The sequence below is a fragment of the Numida meleagris genome, chromosome 2 (assembly GCF_002078875.1).
Source record: "Numida meleagris isolate 19003 breed g44 Domestic line chromosome 2, NumMel1.0, whole genome shotgun sequence".
Lineage (NCBI taxonomy): Eukaryota > Metazoa > Chordata > Aves > Galliformes > Numididae > Numida > Numida meleagris.
Window position 1 is genome coordinate 33,983,795 of NC_034410.1, and position 26,887 is coordinate 34,010,681.

The 26,887-nt window shown below is 37.6% G+C and overlaps 1 protein-coding gene across 1 annotated transcript in view; it reads right to left on the reverse strand.

Annotated features, from left to right (window-relative positions):
• Positions 1-26,596, reverse strand: part of ANKRD28 (ankyrin repeat domain 28) — a 68,656-nt gene extending 42,060 nt beyond the window's left edge. Inside the window, exons 1-3 of the mRNA XM_021389026.1 lie at positions 26,480-26,596; positions 25,295-25,378; positions 6,296-6,374 (exon numbers count right to left, since the gene is read on the reverse strand). Coding sequence (XP_021244701.1) covers positions 6,296-6,374; positions 25,295-25,378; positions 26,480-26,596 — 280 coding nt within the window. The remainder of the gene's footprint in view (positions 1-6,295; positions 6,375-25,294; positions 25,379-26,479) is intronic.

Sequence of the window (26,887 nt, forward strand, 5' to 3'; positions counted from 1 at the left end):
GATTTGGGGGCTTGCCAGAGATCTCAAATCCAATGTTGGATACAACTATTATCTTTTCTTGAACTTAAACACTGATTATGTAAAAGCGACTCTCCTTTCAAACTAACCAACTTACTCTTCCGCGTTGGTGCACTGAACTGAAACATTAAGCAAAGTCTTCCAAATAATCTATAAAATTATATCAGGCCATATCTATACGTCACTCAGTACTCTTAAATATGTTTCTGCAGCTCAGTTGCTACTTCACAGGTTTTAATCTCCCAGCATGTGAGTAGGAGTTACTAACTGAGCCCTTCTTCTCTTGAAGAGACATCAATGAATAGTTGACTGGACAGGAAATTCTGCAAGAAACAGCCACACCTTCTTAATTCATGAAGTGCAACAGAATCATATGCAACTGTCCTTCACCATATCACCTCTAGTTTCCTCCCAGAACAAATATTAGTATTTTTTGCCATGAGGTTCTCTTGCTCAATACCAGAATTACAGAATTCTTCAAATTTTTAAGTTTCCTCAAAAGATTGATGTACATAACAGCTACAGCAGTAAACGTTTCACTGCCTGGAAACAGATTCAGAAAAAGAATACAACAATACTGGTAAGACATCATTGTCTTTGCTCACAGTACTAATTTGAAGTATTGAATTGCCTTCCACCATTCTGTTTGTGATCGGTATTTTTAGACTCTTAAGGACAATATTTTCCTTTATTATTGCACAAGATGTGCTAGTGATTGTACAATATCATAATATAAACTAATGAAGCACTCACATATACGTAAATGTCATCCAATAGATACCTAATGTTCAGTATTTGAAACCCTGAAAGCATGTTTAAAAGATGTAAATAACATCTTTAGACTGTATTAAAAAACAAAAACTGAATTACCAACATGATTAACATCTAGAATACTGAAACACTTTTAGAAAAGATCTTTGCAGAAAAAGGATGTTCCTCCATATCAACCATTGAGAATAAGCAGTAGTCCATATGGTAATTAAACTCTATTTAACTATTTTCCTAAGGGTTTGTATTAGCTTTCAAAGTTTTTCCTTTTTGAGTGTCCAATTTTATTTATTTTTTTTTATCTAGGACTGTGAAAATACTTGAAAGTAGCAGGGAGAAACACTCAAGAGTTCACAGTAGAATGAATACATGATGAAAACTTTTCCTCAGATAGAAAAATGTGAATATTTGGGGGAAGATGCTGAAAGATATAACTGTGAAGACTTAGGATGTCAATTGAGGAATCAGTGAAATTCTGGGTAATTTCTTATTGGAAAATTGGAAACTTTGAAAATTATTGCTGTAATTATCATGAGTAAAACATAACCAAGAGGCAACTTCCACCTACCTAGAAGGTAAACACGTAATAGAGGATCTACAGACTGGTGAAAAAAAGAAACAAAGAGAGAGGACTGGATTGTCTTGATCAGCCAAACCGATGCTTCAACAACTGCCTTTATTTTTATTGCTTAAAAATCCAAAAGAAAACAAACAGAAAAACAACCCATAGGTCAGAAGAAATAATGGAGGAAAAACAAAGTCAAGTCAATGCCGTCTTCCAGAACTTGGCAGCCTTGTCAACGTAAAAAGTCAACTTCCTTTCAGAACTTAATAGCTTTTGCTAACTCTCAGCTACTACATCCTGGAGCTTCAGTGCATAGCAGAAGTTTCTCAGACTCCTGGAGCCAATGAACATCTGTACTTCTTTTATAAGCTTCATTTTGGCTCTCAAAAAGAAGTTAGAGCTGCTTCCTTCAACAATGTTCTACAGCAACCACTGCCAGAGGGCAGTGAAGATAGCTCTGAAATTAAAATTGAGGCTTACACTGATGAAGGAAGAGGAAGCAGCCAAAAGATAGAGTGTAAAAGGAGCTCCCTGCAAAACCACACACCCTTGCATGTGGGTACTTTTGCAACTCAAACTGAGGAAGCTTCATTCCACTGATACGTTTGCAGTAACAGCCTTTCAAACAGCTGAACTGTTTGGACTGCCACTGCACGGACTGCTAATACTTGCATGGCTTATGAATTAGATGAAAGAAACACAGCCTGAGAGGAACAGCGTCGGAGGGTCTTCGTTATCCTCCAAAATATCATTATTGTAATGACTGTTTTCCAGCTTCAGTACAATTCTTACATTTTATAGCTGACCCAGGAGAAGTCGCAACAAATACTTGTAAGTTGCCAAACCTTAATGAGATTAAGCCTGACCACACATTCACGTACACTGAGCTCCACGCATTGAAAACATTGGGTTAAACAAACAGAAATGTGTTATGCTAGTATTTATGTGTCAATGCAATAACAGTAACTAAATCTTCTCAAAAGTAAACAACATAATTCACACGTCTTCTCATGAAGAGTGGTGATTCCCATGAAAGCAACAGTTATCTACATGCCAGGATGGGAAAAAAAAAGCATAAAAAATTACTAGTCGAGAGAACACAATGGAAGATCACAATAGTTTGTCCTGCTCCTCTCACTTGCCTGAAGCAACTACTCTGACTACATTTAAAAAAAGAGAGTAGGACAAATGGAAAAAAAAATACGTTTTTAAAACACAGGGAGCCTCAGCATTACAGTCCACTTGCAGGACTTAACTGAAAGAAGGGTTTGAGTCTTTACAAGGACTTACCTGAAAGAAGTCAGATCTTGACATTCAGTTAAACAATATCTAACTTATGTTGCTTTTCTACTGCTCAGTAGTCTGTCATCAAATATTTATATAATTAAATTCAGTACATTTATGAAAAGTAAACAGATGTATTTTCATACCAGGATGCTGAGTAGTACGTACATTGCAATAATAGTCCTTTGATTCGTGTTACAACTCTTTACAGAGTAACAGAAAATGAGATGTTTCTAAAATTATGTGACTAAAATATGATCTTCTGTTCTATCATTCTGTAGACTATAAACAAGCACCTTTATGCCTCATATACTTACTGTTCACCTTCCTACTTAAACTTTGTAATGCTAATTGCATATTTAGCTACAATCTGAAAGAGTGATGATTTGAACATTCAGATTTCTGCAGAACACAGTGGTATCAGAATTTGCTTTAAAAACATTCACATCCTTAGGGGACAAGTTTGACAGTAAATTCAGTGAAGCATTAGCTCAAGACTTTTCCTAAAAAAAAAAAAAAAGAATCTAAATGTCTCCCAAACTGGAGGCATATCAAAGCAATTTTCCATGCTGTTGACAAACTATCATCTTCAGGACCCTTTCCCAGGTTTAAAAAAAAACAAAACAATATGAGAGCTCACAGAGCAAGTCTGGTAGAAAAATAATTCATTCAAGAATTCAAAACCAAAATGATTATGCTTGTAAGACTGAAAACTTACTCCACAGAAGTCTGCAAATTGCCTGAATTAGTTTTATCTTCAGAATGTGAAGTAAGGGTTGCTCACATCTGGAGTAAAGCAATATAAAGTAACAGCAATTTATGATCCAAAATACATCCCTGAAGGGATGCAAAAGAAGGTCCAATCAAATTTTTAGAAGTATGTCTATATAACGTACAATACATGCTCTAGCTAAGAATAGAGAATGATGACAAAGAATCAGAAAAGAACCACTGAGTAGCAGAAAGATCAATATTGACTTCAGTAATTTTGACATCCAGTTCAAAGGAAGAATGAAAAAGTCAAGGCAAACGGTCCCCATAGGATATCTGTCTTAGCAGGAAAACTTCAGAGTAGTTCCTATGAACATCCTAGCAAAACTACGTTAGAAGACATTACAAGTCACAAAGTCAGCCTCTTGCATAGTGAGAAATACCAGGATGAAAGCAGCCTGCAATACTTGATTCAGTCCCCCGTGCAAACATATTACAATGGGTCGATAAGCCACACCATTTTTACATGCAAATTTATTGAACAAAGATTTCTAGTCAAACATGGTAGTTAACTGCTTTCTCACTGTTCAAAAAGTGGCCTTGCAACATGGTAAATTTCCTTCAAACTTTATTGTAGTAACAGATGTTCTTTATTTGCTCCCTAATGTTCATGTATTATAACAAAATGTAACCAAATCTGTCCCAAGGAGAGATTTGATCTCCAGCTAAATCACAATGGATGATTTTTCTGTATCTTTATGAAACTGAGAAAATAAATACCCTTATGATCTGTTAAGTGGTTCCAATTAAATTCCAATTAAGAGATGGGAGTTGGAAGAAAATCTTGAGTTGTGCATCTTGAGGGAACCTGGACCCAATTTGTCCGAGAAGCACTGGTGCAGTGCTTCAGATACAGCTGTGAGCACTCACACTATACAAATGACAAGATGTCAAATCCAGCATTCAGAAATGAAGACTAAATTGGTGACTAATTTTTAAAGAGTCTGGTTTGAGCTGTTTGCCTAGGATTCCTGAATGCAAGCAAGAAATATTACAGATCAGTGCCCAAGCAGAGCACAGCTTTTCAAATCAAACAGTCTTAACACGCAGACATCCCTTTCTCACCCACTGAATGGCTCCTCATCACTCACTCACAAATGCAACAACACTGCAGCGGTGGCTCCTTCACTGCAAAACCCCAATTCACTCCCAGATCATCCCTCCTTTGGGAATGTGAGGCACTGCTTCTACAGACAGACACAATCACATAATTCACATACACAGCATAATGCACACTCAAGTTAGACTGTTACTGCCTCAACAGTCCACAGCATTCAAGGCTTTTGATCTTACAACTATTTAAACTGTTCTATGTAAGCAAATTATCATTTTCATTAATTAACGTTCATCTGAGACGTATCAATGCCTCCCAGTCTTCCTGAACAACCTCCAGACACGGCAGCAGCCCACATCCTCTCCTCCGTGCAACAATTCAATTCTGTACTATTTGTACAGTCCTAATTCTTAGTTCTCCACTTCCCTTCTTTGTTCAATTTTTTCTTCCACTTACTCCCAGGCTACGTGCCCAAATAGCATGACCAACCTTTCTTCTTCAACTATTATTGCCCAGAGTCTTACTGCATTAGTATCTGAATGTCTCTCTTTCTACTAGCCTGACAGAAGGAGCGATACATTTTCTTCAGTCCCAGTTCTGGTTAGCATTTGACTACAACTTCACAAAATTTTTTTTTACATGGCTATTTTTATTTTATACCACTGTGAAAATCCCAACAAAAAGAAATATCCTTGCCAAATTCACAATTTTCTCTTAGAATAAAGAGGTCATTATATATTCTCAAGAGTCACAAGAACTTGTTTTTCTCTTGACAGGGATGAACAGCGTGCTTTTCTGACCCACCTTCTCAGCAACACAGTAGAACTCTTCTGGAAAAATTTTTCTTACATGATGAAAAAATTTTAAACTATGGTATATTTCCATAAGAAGTATTTAGTCATACAAAATGATATATTAATTATAATAATGTATATAATTAAATGTCATATATAGTGGAAATACTACATTTTGCTAACAAATTAAGTCATATCTGGCAATTTCAATTGAAAATCTGGAGGCGACTCCTACATAATTATAGCGATGCTTCCTTAAAGTAAAATTTGCTATTAAAGGTTGCAGTGGGAGAGGGAAAAACAGCCAACTGTGTATGGGTAGTGTTTGCTATTAAGCAGACAATACCAAAGAAGTTCTACAGGACAAGCTTTCATCTTTGCATCTAACCTTAGAGCAGTTCCATATCATGAACTTAGCCCACCTGATGGGTAAGTTTGTCCAAGATTTAATACAATCAATTCAGTACCTCAGTCATGAAGTTGTGCTTTTATGTTTTGTTTCGGTTTCTTGTTTCTCTTCCTTTTTAAGGTTAAAATGTACTGTCTTACAAAACTTGCACATTGTTTTCATAAAAATAAATAGAAAATGAGAAAAGCAGTTTTAAAGTTCCCAGCTGAACCTATTTATATCCTGTGCATTTAAGCCAACAGCAAAAGATAATTAAAAAAATATCATCTACTTCAGATTCCATTTTCTACATTCACTCTTTTCTGAAGGCCAATTTAAGACCAAAGCAATTCTGCAAACATCTACATGTAACACATGCATTACTACTTCTTTGAAGTGGAATATCTAAAGCAGATCAAGCTACAAATGAAAAGAAATATAACTAACTGAAAAAGCTTTCTACCAAAAGCATTTTAGAGCAGAACTACACAGTATTGTAACACTGATAAATGAGGAACTCAAAATTTCAGTATAAGCTTCTTGAGATTCTAGTACATTAAATATCTCAATAAAGGCTACACAAAGATGTACATAAATACTTCTCTGAATGTGCATAGAAGTAATTTTTTTCCATTAACAGGAACAGAACATACCAGATAAAATAAGTAGTTCAATAATTTCTGCATCTCCCAGATAGGCAGCAGCATGTAAAGGGGTCCTTTTCTCATTATCCTGTGGTAAGAGGGGGGAAAAAAGGTTTTATTTAAAATAAAAACTATGTTTTAGCATTCTGCATGAGTTATGTAAAAACACTGCATAAAAATGCATCTTCCAAATATTATACATTTTATATTTTAGAAAACATTGTTACTCTAAAGATGTTAGCCACATTTGTTGAGACAAGTATGTCTCTCCCTAAGGAACTGTTATACCTACGCAGTCAGCTAACACAGTTTCCTGAGGTACACAGGTTGACAGATACTCATCACATCTAAAGATAAACCTATCAGCTAGAAATCACCACTCACTTGTCTCCAGAAACATGAACTTAAGGCTGTCCTACATATTTTATAAAAAGGTGCTTCACCTCTATATATTGGTGTGAAATGCTTTCTTTGGAAAATTGAAGGTCAACTTCAGCAATTACTTTCAAAACAGAAAACAGAAAAGAAACTGGAGTGAGCAGAGGCAGAAATTCGGAGATTTCAACTCATTTGTGTACTGCAGATGAGCAAAGAAGGTAGAGATACATTCATTTTGCAGAAGCACTCTAGAAGATACAGATAGGATCCAGCATTGTGGATAATTCAGGGTGATCTAGTGTCTTTCTGAAGGTACAAGCAAGCAAGAATGTTAACATACACAGGATCTACAGATGAAGATAACGTTCACTTTTGAAAGACTGGAATAAAGTATTTCTGAAATCTTTCAGCATTGGTGTCAATTCCCCTCTACCAGCTTAAACAGAAAAATAAGATCGCTTTCGGGTCATGCTGAATGATAGAAATGAACAAAAATCAACCAGTTTGCTCTCTGGGGGATGGCTGCTGAAAAACTAGAAAAGAAACTGATCATCATGAGGATCCGGGATTAAGTTCTCCTTACATTTCCAAACCACGTTAGTAGAGCTCGAAACACCTTGTGAGGCCAAGGGAGGAAGAATCAAGATGACAACCAGCAATGAATTTTAAGTAGCAAGACATTTCTATTAATTCAATTGCTGTTGACAACTACAGAAAATTTAATTTTAATTGACCTTTTATTTCTGAGGATTTGCTAAAATCACTTTAATCAGTGAATTCCTATTTGCATTGCAAATTCAATTCCTATTAGCACACAGGAAGAAAATTACAAGTATGTGGCAGGAGAGATCTGATAGCAAAGAGTTACTGTTGGAACATACAAGACAACTTCACAACTCAGCACATTCCAAACCCTACAAAAGAAAATAACAAAAAGCACACACACAAACCCACCTCTCTAAACTGCCCATTCACTGTCTTGTCCCCACTCAGAAAAAGCTCTTATTACACATTCACCATATTATCAATGTTTCCTAACTTCATTTTCTGAATTACACAGAAGGGATTCAACACTGAGCAGTACATAACCTGACACTAATGCACCATAAGTAAGCAATTAATAGTACTTATTTATCATTAACACTGTGTAACACCAGGATGTCTCAACCACAGATTACAAACTTCTGACAAAACGAACAAAAAAAGATAGCTCCTGGCACTGAGGATTTGAAATCCAGGGAGAAGAAAAAAAAAAAAAAAGACCGGAAGCACAAGGGAAACATTAATACGCACATTAAACTCGCTGCTCCTCCAGCCCAAACGAAGGGAACAGCAGCTAGCACTAAAAAGCAGCTTTCTTTCTCCAATCTGGAGACACTAAAGTACTATGATCTAATAATATGCAACACCTCTTGAGCCTGTTTGATAACGCTAAGGGCCCACAACCTACAGTTCAAGAAACACAGACCTTTCAGCTCACAAATGAGTATAACACTTCACTGTTTTCAACTTCACTGCAGAATGAGAGAAAATAAGATGGGTCATGAATATACCTTTCTATAACTAAGTATTCCGTACAGAAGTATTCTCTGAAGAACACAACCAAAAGCCACATACCCCATCTCAGTGAAAAAAGTCGTGCAAGTAACCAGTCAGATCTAATCTATCAGAAATCTTTCAATACAGAGAGATGGAATTTTTCTGAAACATCAATGATCCAAATTTCTGATAAACTGAAATCATATTTCCCCCAAATTCTGCCTCTACTAAAGGGAAAGTTGAGTATCATGAAGCCACCAAGGCACCGAAGCAGCAGTGTTTGAAAACGCTCAAACCAACTCCTAGTTCCACTGAGATGCTTGCAGCTCCTCATATTCTGGGCCAACTCCAGAGCTTGGTATTTCAGCAATCCCCAAACCCAGGGTCTGTACCAACTTCAAATGTTCTGCAGGTCAAGGACACTTTGGTCTGACTTCTTCAACAGTTTCAAGCTGTGGTTTTTTTATTTCTTATTTTTTGAAATTAACTTGCATGTGGGAGTTTTCATTTTCATAAAGACCCAATTTTCAGATCTTACAAAATCAAAATCTGCATTCTGCAAGCTTCCATCACCATGCAGAAGTCAGCTTCCTCTAAAAAAAAGTCCAATTTTATTCCATTTGAAGTCTTACATTTCATCAGTGAAGTTTAACAAATGAAATCAGGGTAAAATTAAAGAAAATTTTGTAGTTCATATGCTGCTATAATGCTGCCATACAGATCAGCTAACTTTACCTTAAAAGAGTAACCATTTGAAGAACAAATCTCATCAGCATATATATAACTATAAACATAAAAGTCATTACAGCAAGTAAAATTAATCAAGCTTTCAGTTTCTAAGAAGCAACTTTGTAAGCAAACATTTTGCAGCATTGATACATCATACTAATATAAACTCTGGCACACAAATGGCCTTAGCATTGTTTCTTCAATATGACGAACTTAAATGACACTAAAAGAAGCATTTCATGAAAAGAAGTTTTGTACATGAAAGTTATTGTTACACAGAATATCCAACACTGTTGGTACTGTGTAATTTAAAATACTGCGCTATTCCTAGGGTAGCCTTTGGCAATGAAGAAAAATGCTTTCGTTTTCCAGTTTAAAAACATGCAAGGCAAATGGGCATATGACAGCTCTAATGACTCTATGATCTAAGGTTGGAAAAAATACACTAAGATCACTGAGTCCAATCACTGAACCCATCCCTACCATGCCCTCTAACCATTTCCCTCAGGGCCATGTCATTCTCATTTCTTGACAACCTCTAGGGAGAGGAACTCCACCATCTCCCTGGGCAAACTGTTCTAATATCTCACCACTCCTCCTGAGAAGAAATTTTTCCCATCTGAACCTCCCTGGCACAACCATTCCCTCCAGTCCTGTCGCTGTTACCTGGGAGAAGAGGCTGACCTCCACCTCACCACAACCTCCTTTCAGGCAGTTGGAGAGAGTGGTGAGGTCTTCTCCTGAACCTTCTCTTCTCCAGACTGAGCAATCCCAGTTCCCTCAGCCACTCCCCATAAGATTTGTGCTTGAGAACACTGACAGCTCTTCTGACCTTCTCTAAGACACCTCTGGGACCTCAATGTCATTCTTGTAGTGAGGGGCCCAAAACTGAATACAGTACATGAGCTGCTGCATCACCAGTCCTGAGTACAGAGGGACGACCACTTCATCACACAAAATGTTAGCAAGAAAATGTATTAAAGTAGTTGCAGTGGGCAGGTCTTACAAAATACAAAGAAAATGTTGGTATTCCAGCAGAAATTACAAACTTACGTTCCCCCACTCCAAATAATTCCAGATATTAGTCAATGCAGTCAAAATAAAAAGCATTTAAAAGTCCTCAAGGAATGAATGCTCAGATGACTACTCTATTTCACAAAAATAAATCACATCATCATCTTTATATGTACCTTTGGACTGAAATACATAAAAACAATTATTCAATTTCTAGTACTTCAATTTCCCCAGTTTCCCAAGCATTTCATCTATGTAGGTGTTTCTAAAAGGATTACAGCATAAGAAACTAACAGGATGACCCCTTAAAAACCAAATTTGGGATAAAATGACAATGACAGTGGTGCTCAGAATTTCTTTACAACTCTCTTCTTCTTCAGCAAACCTAGAGCAAAAGTAATGCCTCCTTTGTGACATAAAATACCGGGCTTTCACTGTTTCAACAGGTACTTCTGTGAAGCAAAACAGAGAAATTTAAGGCTAAGTTAAACATACAGCATTCACATCTACCTTTTTTGTTTGCTTTTTAGGTGAGAAGTACCCTTTCAGATAAAAGTTATTTTTGCATGGGTACTATCCCTGCAAACAACTGAGAGTTAAGTTAGCGAGAAAGAACTTCTCGTAACATATACAAAATACAATTACAAAATATGAGCAATTCTTTAATAGCATCAAATATCAGAGGGGTCTCTCCCAATGTCAAGTCACCAGCACTGCATTTAACATAGAATCATAAAATCATAGAATTAGCTAAGTTGGAAAAGACCTACAAGATCACCCAGTCCAACCATCCACCTACCACCAATAACCCCACTAAACCATGTCTCTCAACGCTATATCTAAATGTTTCTTGAACACCTCCAGGGACAGGGACTCCACCACCTCCCTGGGCAGCCCGTTCCAGCACCTGATCACTCTTTCAGAAAAGTAGTATTTCCTAATGTCCAGCCTACATTCACTAAGACACTTTACAGATTTTGATACTGATTTTAGAATCATAATTTTTGAAGATAGAATGATTGCCCATTCTAAATGCTTTCTTCCTCTACCCAAAACAGAATAAATCTAAACACTTGGCTTTTATGTTTAAGCGTCATAAGACTTAGCTTAGGTCATAGTTGGGGCCACTGTAATGGGGGATGTTAACTCTTTGGAAGGATGTCCAACAACAAAGCGTTACTTAAGATTAGTCCAATTACTGTCAACTGAAAGTAGAAGAAAAAATATAGTATTAGACTTTCCAAACTTGTAAATCTGTAACAAATAACTTCATTTCTCATCTCTATCCTGAGTATAATTTATATTTTTATTTTTTCAGTATTTTTAACTCAATTCACAAAATACCATTTCTTAAGTTGTTCTGGCATTCATAGTATAGTTAGAGCACAGAACTTGATGTTGTCATAAAAAATAAATTTCTAACTGATTTTCATTAGCAGTATTTTTGCAAGCAAAACTATATTTTCTCCTCCTATCTCAAAATGTAGCTCCAATATAGTGAACAAGATTTAAGAAAGGACTCTTCTGCATGCTTAAAAAGAGGATGAAAGCATACCATTAGCCACAAAAATCATATATATATTAAACAGTTAACAAAGAAGTACTGTTTGAATCCAGATGGTAAGTACCATCATAGTTTGAAAATCCTAGATTTGCCATGCTAATTCCCTTAATTGCTTGAACCAATGCTCATGCTAGCATTTGAATTGCATTCATAAGGAGCATTTCTGAAAGCCTATGCTAAACCTTCTGTAATAAAGGCTTTATCACTGAGTCTTATTATATTTTAGGACATACCCTCTTTACACCAACTATTAAGACAGAGCAAATCTAAGAAGTTAAAAGGCTATTATGTATATAATGCTAGGGAGATACTAACTCTCCTCTCCAAAATCTAATTTTCCAAATCAAAATCAAATGCTCAGCATCTGCAAATGGATAATCCAAAAAGCTGTTCAGCTTTTGTAGATAGGGATATTTCAGAAACAGGCTGGAGGTTTAACATGGCCCTGTACGAATTTATGAAAATGGGATGAACCGAGTGGCATTAAAAGCTACAGAAATTGATCTATCCACTCTGATTTAGTCAGTAATGGAAATTGATAAGAATTTCGGCTGCAGAAAATTTTTACCCATATCCACATTCCCTCCATGAGAAAAACAACTTTGAGGTTGGTAACTCAGGCTTTAACAACAGTGACCGACTGCAACATGCTCTGTATCAAGATGGGTGTCCCTTCCTTTTCTGGCTACTGTGACAGTCCAGGCAATCACCTTACTGTAACAGTATGAAACCTGAGGTACACCTGAAGACTTAAAGAAAAACTGCTGGTCAAACAAGTTTTACCTTCACCTAGAGGAAAGAACTACACTGCCTTCTGCACCCTATTCCACATCATGAGACAAACGGGAGGTGAGGGAAAAGAACTCATGTTGCATGGCTTTGCTGTCTGGACATACTTTGCAATCCCTGATCAATCCTCATTCAACTTGATGCCTTTGGACATTTTTTAAAAGGAACTTCTGGAATTGAATTTCAACTTCACATTCATAGAGTAGCATTGAAATACATGGAAAATAAAATTATTCCTATTCAGTCAAGGATTATTTGATTAACTCAAATAACAAATCTAATTAAAGAACTTGTCTTCATCAAACCTTTGCACATAGTTCATTCAGAAAATCTGATAAAAAAGCACATTCCAAGTTTGGTTCCTTTCTAAAATGTCTGAACAGTACCAACAATTTAGTGGGAATCATTAAAATTAAGTTCATACAGAAAAACAAAATAAAATCAAGCATTCATACATGTATTAAGATTGATATATTGGAATATTCACTTATATTCAACTGTCCTTTATTAAAAATTATTTTTTAATAGACATGTAAGGTTGTGTAAACTAAGTATTTTTAAAAACAACACCTGGAAACTTGTTTAATAAAGCTTGGAAAATAATATGTCCTCTTCAAGTCACACAAGCACTGCTGAACCTAGGTATTTATTCCATGAAAATGTACACAACTGTTTTTGCCCAAATTATGAAGGCTAGAATTTGCTGTGAGTGAAGTCAACAATCCATTTGTGTATTGAATAATACACAAGCAGGCTCTGTGAGCTTGACTGTTGGAACTCAAAGGGAATAGAATTTAGTCCCATTTATCACTAATAAATGCTAGTGAATTCTTGCCCAATATATGGAACAAATAAGGAGCTATTCTCTACCCTTTTATACAATGGACTCGATCTTTAGTACAGTACAGCTGAGCCATTTGGGACATATTTTTGTTCCTTTCACTCAGGAATTAAAACAGAGCAACTCTCGTGGCCAAGATTACTCACTAAAACATTCAATTGTGAAAAAAATAAAAATTGAAAACCAATACTGAAATGAACCTCTCCCAAACATAAAACCTCTCTAGCATTTGAAACTATCCAATGCTTAGAAAATCAACAAACAAAAGATATGATAATCGCATGAAAAAATACTTCCCCTTGACATTCCCTTTCCCAAATGTCTAGTATACCATTTGTAAACATCTATCTGGAACATATGGTGGGGGAAAAAAACCCACAGGCTTTTAATTGGAGTGTAGTTGCCGATAAGACAAATATAATAAATAATTCAAAGCATTCTTGGAAAAAAAATTAAAAGCAGAATGCACGTACACAGGCTTTACGAGGAATATTATGTAACAGAGCCTGCATGCTCTGTTCATGCAGAAGGCTGAATAAGGGCTAGCAAATGCCTTGCCTTACCCCGTAATCTATCTGTAGAATCTGAGGACACAACTAAGAAAAGATGCCAAGAGAGAAAGCAGGATAATACAGTCTCTGTTCATGCTCCAGTGAAAGATCACACCACACTAGGTAAGGTATGCACATCTCCATCCCGGTTTAAATCCACCATATTATGTTCAGGCCAGTGGCACTTTTGTTCAGAAAAGCTGAGTTTTCTGCCTTTCTTATTACAAAGGCTAGTGTCAGCATGACAGCCCTGTACGTGTCTGATGTAAATCAGGTACTCATCTCACTAACTGCACTGTCTTGGTGACAGAAAAGTAACTGTTTTTCAGGCTGTTTAATGTTAATACTTCTTCCAGAACTTGAAGGGATCTTACAAGCAGGAGGGGGACTAACTTTTTACACTGACAGGATAAGGGGAATGGCTTTAAACCAAAAGAGGGGAGATTTAGGTTAGATGTCAGGAAGAAATTTTTTACTCAGAGAATGGGTAATGCACTGAAACAAGTCACCTAGAGAAGCTGTGGATGCCCCATCCCTGGAGGTGTTCAAGGCCAGGCCGGATGGGGCCCTGGGCAGTCTGATCTGGTGGGTGAAAACCCTACCCACAGCAGGGGGTTTGGAACTGGATAGGCTTCAAGGCCCCTTTCAATCCAAGCTATTCCATGATTCTTCTTGAAGTAAGCTATAGAATTTTTTTAATACACATTAAGTTGAATAGTTTCCTCAGGTACAGTTATCTAGCTGCAATGGGAAAATTCTCTGAGGTAAGAGACTACCCATTAACACCCGGCCAAAAGTAGCTTCTAACAATCTACGCTAATACAGCGCAACTGTTAGGCAAGAAAAATGTTTTGAAGAATGACCTGTTAGAAAGTGTTTAGAGTTCCATGAAGATTATCAGAGGACTGGAGTACATCTCCTGCAAAGAAAGTCTGTGGGATCAGGGCTTGATCAGCCTGGAAAAGAGAATGCTCTGGGGAGAGATCACTGGGGCATTCCAGCACCCAAAAAGGGTTTGCAGGAAAAGTAAAAAGGGACTTTTTATCAGGGAGCATAGAGACGCAGCAAAAGATAACAATTTAACATCTAAAGAGGGCAGATTTAGATTAGGCATAAGGAAAAAAAAATCCTTACTTAGAGGGTAGTGAGGCACTGGCACAGGCTGCCCAGAGAAGCTGCAGATGCCCCATCCCTGGAGGCGCACAAGGCCAGGTTGGATGGGGCCCTGGGCAGCCTGAGCTGGTGGGTGGCAGCCCTGCCTGCAGCAGGCGGTTGGAACTGGGTGAGCTTTAAGATCCCTTCCTACCCAAGCCATTCTCTGATTCAATGACTGGAGCTGAGAAACAGCTCCCCTCCTCATACCCAGCAAGTGTCTGCAACAGAAAATTAAAAGTCCTCAAATCTTCCACTGCACTTGTAGTGAGGCCCGTTGCAGTGTGAGACCCCCCCAAGCCATGGGCTTCCTTGCTACCTCCTCCCCAGGTGCCTCTGGGACAGCGCTCCCACAAAAAGCAGCAAACAAATGACACTATCTCCTTCCAGTTTTTGATATACACCCAGCCTTCCCTGGAGTAAATTTAAAGGACTGATTACTGATGTTGCATTAGATGTTCCACTAATACGTGAGATAGCTTCAGCCACTGGCAAAGCAGAGGAAGTTGTTTTGTTCAGTTACACTGCATACGCATGCAGAGTTTTCACACGGGAAGGTACTATAAATAATCAGTAAATTCAAATCCTCTCTTGCTATTAACAGCAATGCATTCGTTAAGGACTGCGTCGATGTTAGATGTTAACACACATTAAGTCTACAGAGCTTTATTCTTCTCTCTGCTCTTGGAGTGGGGATGTTCTGTTCTCAAATACCAGTGCTGTGCATGACAGGCACAGCAAGTGCCAGGAGCAACCCCAGTAAGCTGGAACTATTCAAGACCTTGCCTCTAGTTTGTTTTGTAAAAGCAGCAGGAAATGCAAAACTCCTAATACTCTCTGAGTATATAAGTAAGGTTATAATTGCTAAATCTAAAATGACAAATCAGACACGATCTATAAAATCATCATCACTAACAAAAATCACACTGGAGACTCAAATGCAGAATTCTTGAAACACATAGGAAATTTATCTAATTATTCGTGGTTCTCCAAATGGATGCCAATTTTTCAGCGCTAAAGGATAGCAATGACCGGAACAAATCTTGTCTGTCAAATCCCCAATTACTGTAAAACAAATTCAGTGTACAACCAATAGGGTAAAAACACTGCCATGCAGAAATTCAAGCTTGTTTGCTCAGTTTAGCAAACAGTATAACCACATTAAGACAGAGCTAGGCAAGCTTACTAGGCCTGATGAGAAGCAGAATGTAATTAGCACAAGTAGTACGCCATATTAATATTAATTAACCATTAATTCATGCTAAGTCTTTAAAAAAAATTCTCATAACTTGTAAAAATTCTTCCTTTAAGAAGAGTCCTACTCTATGCAATCAGTAACTTTGAGTTATTACCCACAGAATGCACTGCACCAGGCAGCAATCCGCTGATGTTAGTCAGATTACCCTGTAACTCTGTCGAAGGTTTTATTACATTGCTCTAGTAAGAGCGGTAACTTAATACACTTGAAAATCTCATTTGCACAGAGTAAATATGACGTTACCAACAGGATGCATAGGATTATTTCAATTTGGACTGACAAGGTTCTGTCATTAAGAGCTCTGATTCTGAAGGAAAACGCTCACTTACATAGCTTTGTATTTTAAAACATTCTAAATCTCTTTCTGCACCAGAAAAGGAACTCAGTGCAATGTGGACATACTTTATACTGAGGCTGAAAAGCATGACTCACTCCCTAAGCCACATTAAAAAGGAAATAAGCTATCTGATTATTCATTACAGACGATATGCTTGGAAAACATTCGACACTAATGAACAGGAAACCCAAAACTGTAATATAGTTAAGTAACAGTAAATAACTGCTATATTATGAATTTAAATTTTTGAGTAGCTGGTGGATATTCTTACAGCACCCAGACACGGTATACAACATGCTGCATGTTTCCACAACACTCCGAAGAATTCGGTCTCCTTAAGTTCTTCATTTTTTGGAATTAACCATGCTTCAGATCCATGAAACAAATAGCCTCCTAGCAATTCCTCTAGAAATAGATGAAACTTTCCTATGGAGAAAGCTTCCCTATATTCCCTGCAGCAAAGTTTCTTCTTACCCCCTTCAGATACCTAACATAAGCACTCCTGTTTTGAAAAGCTTAACTCTATACCAAAAATAACCCCTAGATATTCCCACACGGTAGTGATAAACTATCTACTCTCTTAAAAAAACATCTCACTGAACTCAAGCATGCTTAGTGGCGATAAGTTTTATAATTTAACTCTACCTTTTTAATTAAAAAAATCTCACACATGAGAGGCTATGCACATTATGCCCTTTTATAAGCCAAACTCTAGATCTTCTTGCAAATGAACCACTTCAGCATTGTGGTACATACTGATGCATATCTGCCAATTTTGAGCATGTAGAACCTGCTGCAAAGGACCACAAACTCTCTCAAGAAATAAGATTCCTCAAAGAACTTTCCTACTATTTCTTCACATGTAAATAAACGTCAATTAAGTGAATGATGCAGGAAGCAGGAGAGCCTAATGACTCATCATCAGGCTGGTCACACAGTAAATGTGTGTTCCTGTTTGTGGTGGAAACATCAAGAAAGTTCATCTAGCATCGGAAAGCAATTAAGTTCATTGCAATGCACACTGGAGGGAAGTCTGAGCAAAAAAAAAAAAAGAAAGAAAAATATCTTGCTATAATTTTACAGCTGTATTTTATTAGAAGCCCAAGGGCAAACAAGATAGGATAGGTGCTACCACGAATATCTGAGATTATATACTACATTTTTCTTATGTGTGGTAGTGAAGTATTTGCATATATCTCATGCAAAATAAAATCATACCAAATTAGATACAGTCACTAACTGGTTAAAATGTCTTCAGCTAATTGCAAAAGATCTCTCAATTCTTCTTAAAGATCTGTTCTGATAAAGGCGATAGGTATAGCTTCTGTTAGTAAGACAGTTAACAAAAACTGCTCAATGAACAGCTAGCAGTGGAAGCGTCTGAAGACATTACCCTATTTGTTTTATGATTTACTGCAATCTCAGCTTCACCTGCTGCTCCCTGTGAGGTCTCACAGGCACACAGCTGCTAGTATAAGATTGCTCAGACTCTGATACAGCTTCTGAAATTGGGTTCTGAATAAAAACAGCGAGGCAGGAATTGCTGTACCAAATCAAGGTCTGTTTCTAAACAGTGGGTTTAATTGGAGATATTGTCATTATTCATAATTGTTTATACAGGAATATTTAATTTTCTCTCTGACTTCCTGGAATGATTTCAAAGGCCTGTTCCCACTGACAGCTGACTGTATGTTTAGATGAGCTACCCTTTGGGTCACTCCAAAAGTAATTTACTTCCATGGAAACTATAACAGACACAAAGAGCACAGTAACACTATTTCACAAAGCTAATTCTCAGCTACAAAACACAATTTTTCATCATAGTCACCACCATTAGCTATGCCCTTCTTCCCAGCAATGAACAAGAATCTGCCTGCCATGCTTGTAAAAATCTGCATTAGTGGAGGTGAGCCACTGTCACAGTCGCCACTGCTGAAATGCACCACCCACCACCTCACACCCACTAGTTGGTCTCCATGAATGTTCAGCAAGCACCAATGAATATCAATGGGAGCAATTTTTTCCACATGGAGGAATTTAATGACATTCCTCTGCTTCATCCGCACTTCCATGCAAGATGCTGTTGTGTCAGACTGCCCCTCTGCTGCCACCTGTCACACGGCAACAACACGTAACAGAATATCGGTGGGAGGGAATGTTCAACCTCTGCTGTCATACCACCAACATCCACCTCTGACGTCGTGGACCAACTGAATGAAATAGGAGGCACTGCTTCCAGAGCAGTCTTTGAAGATGCATATATACCCACACGTACGTTTACGTCTTTTCAACATACAGGTTTTATTTGTAGGAAAAACCACACCAAGTCACAGTGCTAAAAAATTCAAAGGATGAAAATGAGCTACAGTAACTACAGCCAACTCAAAAGTTATAACTCATACATTCTCATCATGCTGTAAAGCCTTTCAAACTCACAGATGTCCTTAATATTACTGGGATAAAAATAAAGTTTATAATCTGAACTGTTAAGATAGGAAGTCAAACAATACAAGAAATACATAGTTATAAAAAATTCACCACTCTTCAGAATGTGTTACATTTTTTTCAGGACGCTTTGTTAATTCCTCCCTGGCATTCACGTCAGCAAAGCAGGAGTGATGGAGCTGCCCGCACAGTCTGTGCTGCCAAGGAGTACAATAAGATGCTGCTTTACAGCATCAAAGAGGTTAGCCCAAGTCTCTGTTGCCAACTGCAGCTGCCAGCATAGAAGGCCTTCACACAAACAGTCCACACTGCCTGCAAGGACTCAACAAAATAGTTACCGAGTCTGATGCCTGCTTGAGACAAATAGACTCCTTAGCAAACTCAAGCTCTCTCTATTTAGAAAGGAGTTAAAATGGTACATGATTCCTGCTTAGCTTTTTGCTACACTATGCTGGCATTTAGCTACCATTTATTCTCACCAGTTTAGATACAAAGGCCCCTTGGTAGCTTCATTCTGACTGACAGAACCTTTACCTAGTAACAAGAGCTAGAGATGAATGGTCCTGGGAAATGATTCAACTTCAAGTGCTCTTCAGGTGGACAAAATGACACATATTACAAAGCATGGCAGAACTTTCTGGTCAATGGTCATAGTGTCCCTGAAGTGATAAGGAGTACGGCTGGCACATACCTGTCTTCTTACAGCCCTTACCTGGCCCATGCAATCTTCTGTGCAAAACTGTCAGCGCTCTCCACTGTTTTCAAACCTATTTCCAGAGCATCCTAACAGCTTCCCTGACACCCCCAAGCACAGAAACACAGCATTGCCCATGAACTGCCACTGTCTGAGAAGTGCCACGCGCTAACCTGCGCTGAGCAGCACCTTCCAGATGACTCAGATGGCAAATTCTTCCCTTGATGGGACTTAAGTTACAGAAGGTACTGATAACAGAAAGGATAACTGAAACAGCTTATGTATAGCAATTAGTAACAAAAGAGGTTTTACGAGGCATAGATGTCAAATTAAAATGATTTTACAGTTGTAGTTGTATGCATTTTGTTCTGTTCTTTTTTTCCTAACCAGAAAGGAGAAAAACTCCTCACACTATTCATATACTTTGGTAAAATGAATGGCTACAGAAAGATAGCATAAAGGTAATAAACTCCTAAAGATTATTTTTATGTCATTATACTTCACAGCTTTTTGTTTATCTGCTTTTAAGCAAGACTGTGCTATCTATGTAAGCTTCCTTACCTTTAGAGATACTTTAAAGTAATTGCCAAGTGATTTGGTTTCCTACATAACATATAATAAAAATTTCTAGATCCAAAATCTGTACATAATTTATTTGCATGATCAGAGCATTGCATTCTGCTACATTTTGTGGAACATTCTGTATTTCAGCCAGCTAATTCAGGCTTTTCTTGTTCTATGCTGCACTTTTAAGCCTGGAGAAGAAAGTTACCCCAGAGTCCAGCCCACAAGAGAAGTATAATGATGAAAACCAGGAAATGTTTACCTATTTTTCTTTCAATTTAATCTGTTTTAGTATTTTCCTGATCAACATCAGTATCACAATCTTTCTTATTTTTTAAATTGTGCTATAATTTTCATTATTTCCCAAATTACTTCGATAATTGATACTCTCAATTTCTAATTCTCCTGATACCTAAACTCAATGCTGTATGAGAAACCCTAGGCTTGTGGCCAGATTAACAAGCCAACTTTCTTCCTCTTGCAATACATGCAATGACGTGCAGAGTAAAATTTAAACAAAAATATCAAGAAATCAAGACAGACATCTTATCTTACCCCAGGAGGAAATCCAGTAACATTTTCCTAACATGCAAACAACATGTTAGGAACAACAAGGAGTTATGCAAACCTGCATTTGGTAGGGCTGGGAACAGAGCCCACACCTCTATTGCAAGAGTCATTCATGCAGCAAGTCCTCTGCTCAGAACAACAAAGACAGATGCACACACTCGGCTCTCCTATTCATACCAGTCATGCTGGTGCTACTCGGTTACACTGCTTTCCAGCCCCAGCAACAAAACTTGGGATTTATGGGCAAATCCTTATAGCTGCAGGTTGTTTGGTTGTATGGTGTTGGTTATTATTTGTTGCTGTTGTTTTAGGTTGGTTGGTGTTGTTTTTTTTTTTTAATTGCATAATAGTAGCACAGGTGAGCTTTTACTTTTATTTTTTGGTATCTTATTACAGAAAAGTGCCATTAAATTCAGAGCTGTGCTGGATGGCCCATGGTATGGAACAGAAAGCATCTGGATACTGTGGTAGCTGCAGTGCTCAGGACAGTATGTAGGATTTCATTTTCCAGTGTCACATCTTGTGTTGGAGAAAAACACCAACTCACACAGAAAACTGCTTGAAGATACGCTTCATAGAAATCTATTATAATCTCCCAAAGCACAATGAGCAGCAAGACACAGGTGGTTCACGCTGAAGTCACTAACCACATGTGTCAATCAGTATTTCAAATAGGAGCAGTGAGCACCTCTGAAAACTGGGAGACATTTGTGTCATTCTGGGATTCCCCAAATGCAGCGACTGTCTGGCATTAGTGCGAAAAGAGCAAGGGGCACACTGACTCTGCTTCCAGAGAGGATCAGATGTTTATTCCCTTGGCTACGATCAAGTGCAATTGGGTTATACTGATGGCATATAGGGTTACCTGAAGTATCACTTTCCATGGTTAGAAATATTATCCTAATAGTTCTTGGAGGAGGAGGAAAAGCTGTTTTGACTTTGAACAATCATTTCAGGAATACGATGTACAAACTCTGTAGCATTTCTGTCAGTGAGCTGGTATTTCCTTAACATAGTAATCGTAACAAAAAGTCAAGACGAAATATTCCATGCTCATGAGCTATGAAACTGAGCATCCATTATAAATGTTTTGGTTACAAATGAAGAGGTACAATTTTACTTTGGTGATCCACTTCTAAATCTAACAAAGAAAAAGGCTAAGTCTTGACTGATGAAAGGCAATAATGGTATTACTTAGTTAGCTACAATTAACTGCTGAAAAGTGCACAAACTAACTTTGCTATTCTAATCACCAAGAGGAGGAAATGTTGACACTCATCATTAACTAATAAAGAGATACTGTGTTAATTATCACAAACCATTTTCCTTACTGGCAAATCTAAAAAGCCTAGGATGGTACAAAGGGAAAATTAGTAGTAAGAAATATGTATGAGTGCACACATGCACTCTCTCTCACTCTCTCCCTGAATAACAGAGGCTCTATCAGGCTCAACATACGTGTGTGATTTAAGCACGATTCACGAAACAAGCAGCCACAGTTTCTCAAGCTTTCTTGGGGAAGAGGAGGGAGAAGCAATCCTTTCTCCTCTCTTTTTTCCAGTAATTGGAGCCTCAGAGAGCGCACCTTCCAAAAATATCTTTGATCAAAGTTCCCATAAATCAGGTTTGTCTAGGAGGTTGCACACACCAAGGAGGCAAGCCTTTTTGACCTGCAACTTAATTGGCTAAAGAATGTGCTTAATTTGCTCTTTCTTCATGTGAATCACAGCAGCTGAGTTGAATAAAATACATTCTAAATCTAGACTCAGGCTGTGACTTAAGAGAGCTGGTAAATGTGACATGAACATAGAATAATCCCCTTCCCGGAAGAGCCCAAGTTTACTATCAGTACACAATCTTTGCATCTGCACACAGGAACTCAGACTATGAAAGACAGATTCTGAGATGGGTAGCCTAAATATAACACTACGCCGCTGCAAGACATCACCTGTTTTATGAATAAAGCTCTAATACAGTCCAAGCTGGGTGCAATCAGTAGGCATTACCAAATGGGCAAACCACAGCCTAGCAGTAGGAAGCCAAACACACAGACTCAACTCACTTAGTTTTAACAGAGCATTAAGCCCATGACAAGTGACGTTAAAGATGATATATCCTGAAAGTAAAAAGGCAAATGAAGCTGGATGATTACCGAAAGAGAAAGAAAGATATTCTAACAAGACACCAACAACTTCTCGGGATGACTGTCACGGATACAATAAATACCCAGCACAGCTCTATCTCCAGCTCTCTTCTGGGCACAATTTCATTTGCAGGACTCAGTCTCCAGTTACATAACCGAACCCGCTGCTGTGCAGAAGGGAGAAAGGAATCCCAGCTATTAGAATACAAACTGCAAAATAATTTGCTGGTATCGAGAGGGAAAAAGACTCTGCAGAGCCAGTGAAGGGAATGGCTTTGGAATTCAAACAATTGTACTGAAGCACTTGGACAGCTAAGTGGAAAAAGATCTAATACATATACTGGTTCTAATACAACCCACTACAGTCCATCCCAATCCTTCTCTTTATTAGGAAACATGCACAGTCAATTCATTTTCTTCACTCCCAACCCCCCCCCCCCCCCCTTCTAACCACACACCAATTCATAACACACAACAACGACAAGGTTTGGATCTGGACTGCATAGGAATATACTACCTCCAGTCAACAACAAATGACAAGCGCAAAACTCAAGAAAAATGCCACATACAGACAGATGCACAAAGTTCTCTAGGCAGTTAACTTCATTTCTACCAAACCATGGGAGGATTTGTATGGTCAGCAAGTCCTGACAAACTGTTTTATGGGTTATACGTGAACTCAGTATTAAATACTGCAGTAGAACTAGGACCACCATGTTAGAAAGGAGAGGCCACATGTGATAAGCATCTGCCTACGCTGAAGAATGTGGCTGCGAGGAAAATGCCTTATTTGTTTTTGATGCATTTTAAGTGCTCCTTGGGCCTCACTACTGTAAGAGACACAAGTGGTCTATATCCACAGCAAGAAGGAAAAATCAGTATGTATACACATGTAAAAACAAACAGATTTTGAATATTCTATCTACGGTATTTTTCTTTGCTATAGCTTCCTGGCAGTCCAGACTAACCCTCTTCACCAAGAGGTATGAAACTATTAAATTAGAAGCTTTCTTATCAAAGCATATCTACTTATTTTGCATTTATGGACTGACAACACCTGTATGACAAATGTTGAGAGAGAAACAAAGCCAAACAAACTCACTACCTTGTGGATAATGAAACCTAGCAAAGGCTTTTGTAATGAATAGTCAAGAAAGCAGAAAGATACTAACCTCACTTCGTTTACTATGGATGCTAAACCTGACTGGTGCATGGAGAAACATAAATGAAACAATACAGACTAATCAGTTTTTCAAAATGAATATGCTAAAAATAGGATCAGAGTGTGCACATGGAGAGACAAGACAGATTCACATAGAACAAGCACTCATGACTAAACAAGATTATGTCATTTGATATTATATAATCCATCACAGAATGTTGCTGAAGAACAAGTAAAAACTCTCAAGGAGAGGGAAAAAAAGAAATAAGGAACCTTATCTAACAAAACTTTCAATTTGACAGTGAGTTTCCTTACACAGGGCCCTACCCAAGCTCCACAAGACAGGACTTCCAGTTGGCACTGGCCAGATATAAACTCCACAGAATGCTTTTAAATATCAAAATACAGACGCCTAACTAAATATTTGCTTTTGGTTCCGTGAATCTCCAGAACAAAAGGCAAACAATGATCATGGTCTTACACTGGCCACTGTGTAATATCCAGATGTTAGCTTTAGCTTTTTAGTGTCACTCTATTCTGATGCATTTGGAGGAGAAACAGCTTTATACACTGCTATGATGCTATATCCTAAATGGCTAATGACAGCCTGCTTTAATAATCAAAACAATTTCTAAGAGAAGCAAAAGGTTTATGCAATATTATCTTGCAGTGTCAAAGATGCATATTAGAATTTTAATAGAGAGTAAATACAGTAAACACATGCTGTTCAATTCTTTAAATTTCACCCAAAATTGAACAAACTATTTATTTTCAGTACAACTTGTAAAAATCTGCAATGTCACTAACAGGACACACAAGCACAATTTCTTACTTTAGAGGCTAACATATGCATTCTAAAATCTATTCTTAAGTCTACCTACTGAAACTCTGTACTATTTTCTTTAATTGTCTAATATGTACCATATTCTTTATTTCATTCAAAGCATCACACTCAACTAGTGTTATTTTAGAAAGTTCTGATAAACCTGTATACACAAACTCTTCAGCTACCCCAGTACTGAGAAACTAATCTTTCAAAAAAAAAAATAAGAAATTAAGTCCTTAGTATCAACATGAATGTAGAAAGCTAAAAGAATACTATCTTTCTCCCTCCTCTCTCCCAGAGAGAAGTGTGCATAAAATCTTTACTTTTGCTTATTACATAAAAGCTCTACAACTTACAGCTCTTGAAGTAACACAGTTTTAAAGTGATTAGTAGAGCAGAAAGCTGAATCAAAGCAAAAGTAGATTGTATTCAAATCTAATGTTTGGATTTACCTGAAAATTAACATCTTCTTTCTTAAATATTAATGCTCGAACTTCATCAGGGTCTCCATTAAATATAGCTTGAACCAATGGTGGCTGAAACAAAGAAAAACATGTATTAGAAGGTAAATCCGTTTCAGTCTTTAGTGATGCATCTATGACACTGTGATGCATAACACAAGGTGAGGATAGAAATCAAACATCCCAGGCAGCAAAATACAGGAACTACTAGCAGCAAACAGAACTGAAAGAACTGAGAACTTTAAAAACCTCAGACACACAAACGTACTCTGTCACTGCATGAACCAATGAAACATATAAATATACTGGTTTGTTTTTTATAAAAAAAGCCTAGAAGAGTAGCTTTTAAAAGCTGAAAAGAGAATACCTGTTAATAATATTGGGGCTATTATAACATACTGTGAGTTCTACAGAACGTAAGTAGTTAAATATCCTTTACATTAGAAAGTGACTTAAGTGAATAGAAATGTTGTACCTGCTCAGAGAAAAAAAAGAACATGTGAGAAAGCAAAGTGCATCAATCAGATAAGTATGGTAACAAATTCACGCTCACACGCATCTATGACTAAATATAGCAGGATTTCTTACTAAGTAAGAAAAGCTACTGAGATATGCTAGCAAGATTTTAGTCAGTCACTTCACAAAACAATTTAAAGGAATAAAAGCAGAGAACCCACAGCACTGACCATAAGAAGTAATTTAAATCTAACAATTACATTTCAATTATGACTTACGTTATTTTATTTCAGCTTTAAACTGCTGTCACTTGATGAACTCTATCAGTTCTCAAAATAAACACAGCATATAACTGCAATATAACGATTACATCAGTTCCTAAAGTGGCACTGCATAAATGTAACACTGAGGAATGAGGAGAGAGGGAAAAGCATTTGCTCCCAACACAGTTCACTGAGCCCTCTGACAATCCTCTGCTACTACGCAAGAGCTGAGATCTATTACTGCCGCACCATCAATAAAGTTCCATGCAAAACAGCAAGCCCCTACAAACATTAATTCTACAACTAAGTTTCAGGTTTTCTGTCTTTAGCATAGGTGGTTTTTACCACTTTGGCTTCTTTTGACATCATGCACGTTTGTGATAATCTTATGAAATTTCTATAGGTATCCGCAACAGTATTAAAAATGAGAAATATGGCACCAAACAACATGCCTTACCAGCACATTTCCAGGAGGCAATGGACGCAAACAAATACTTTCCTGAGGTATACTGGAAACAAATGCGGGAGAATCATCTTCCTCCTCCTCCAAAACAACAATACAGACTCGACTCATTCGATCCGTTTGAAGAAGCAAAAGCAAACAGAATAATGCCAGCAACTCTGTTTCTGGAAGCACACCGCAGGTATTGCACCAAGGACCATACAGGGAATGCTTTCACCTGTTTCACACACACACACTCACGAACTTGTGAGTGTTGCTGCTGGTGTCTGAATATTTAAAAAAGGACATTGCAATCCCCCTCTGTGCTTCATTTTTCAGATTTAAGCACCCTGAGATGTTAAGAAAGTTCTTTTTTTAAGTAAAATTTCACAAAACATCGAAACTACAATGACGAGACTATGG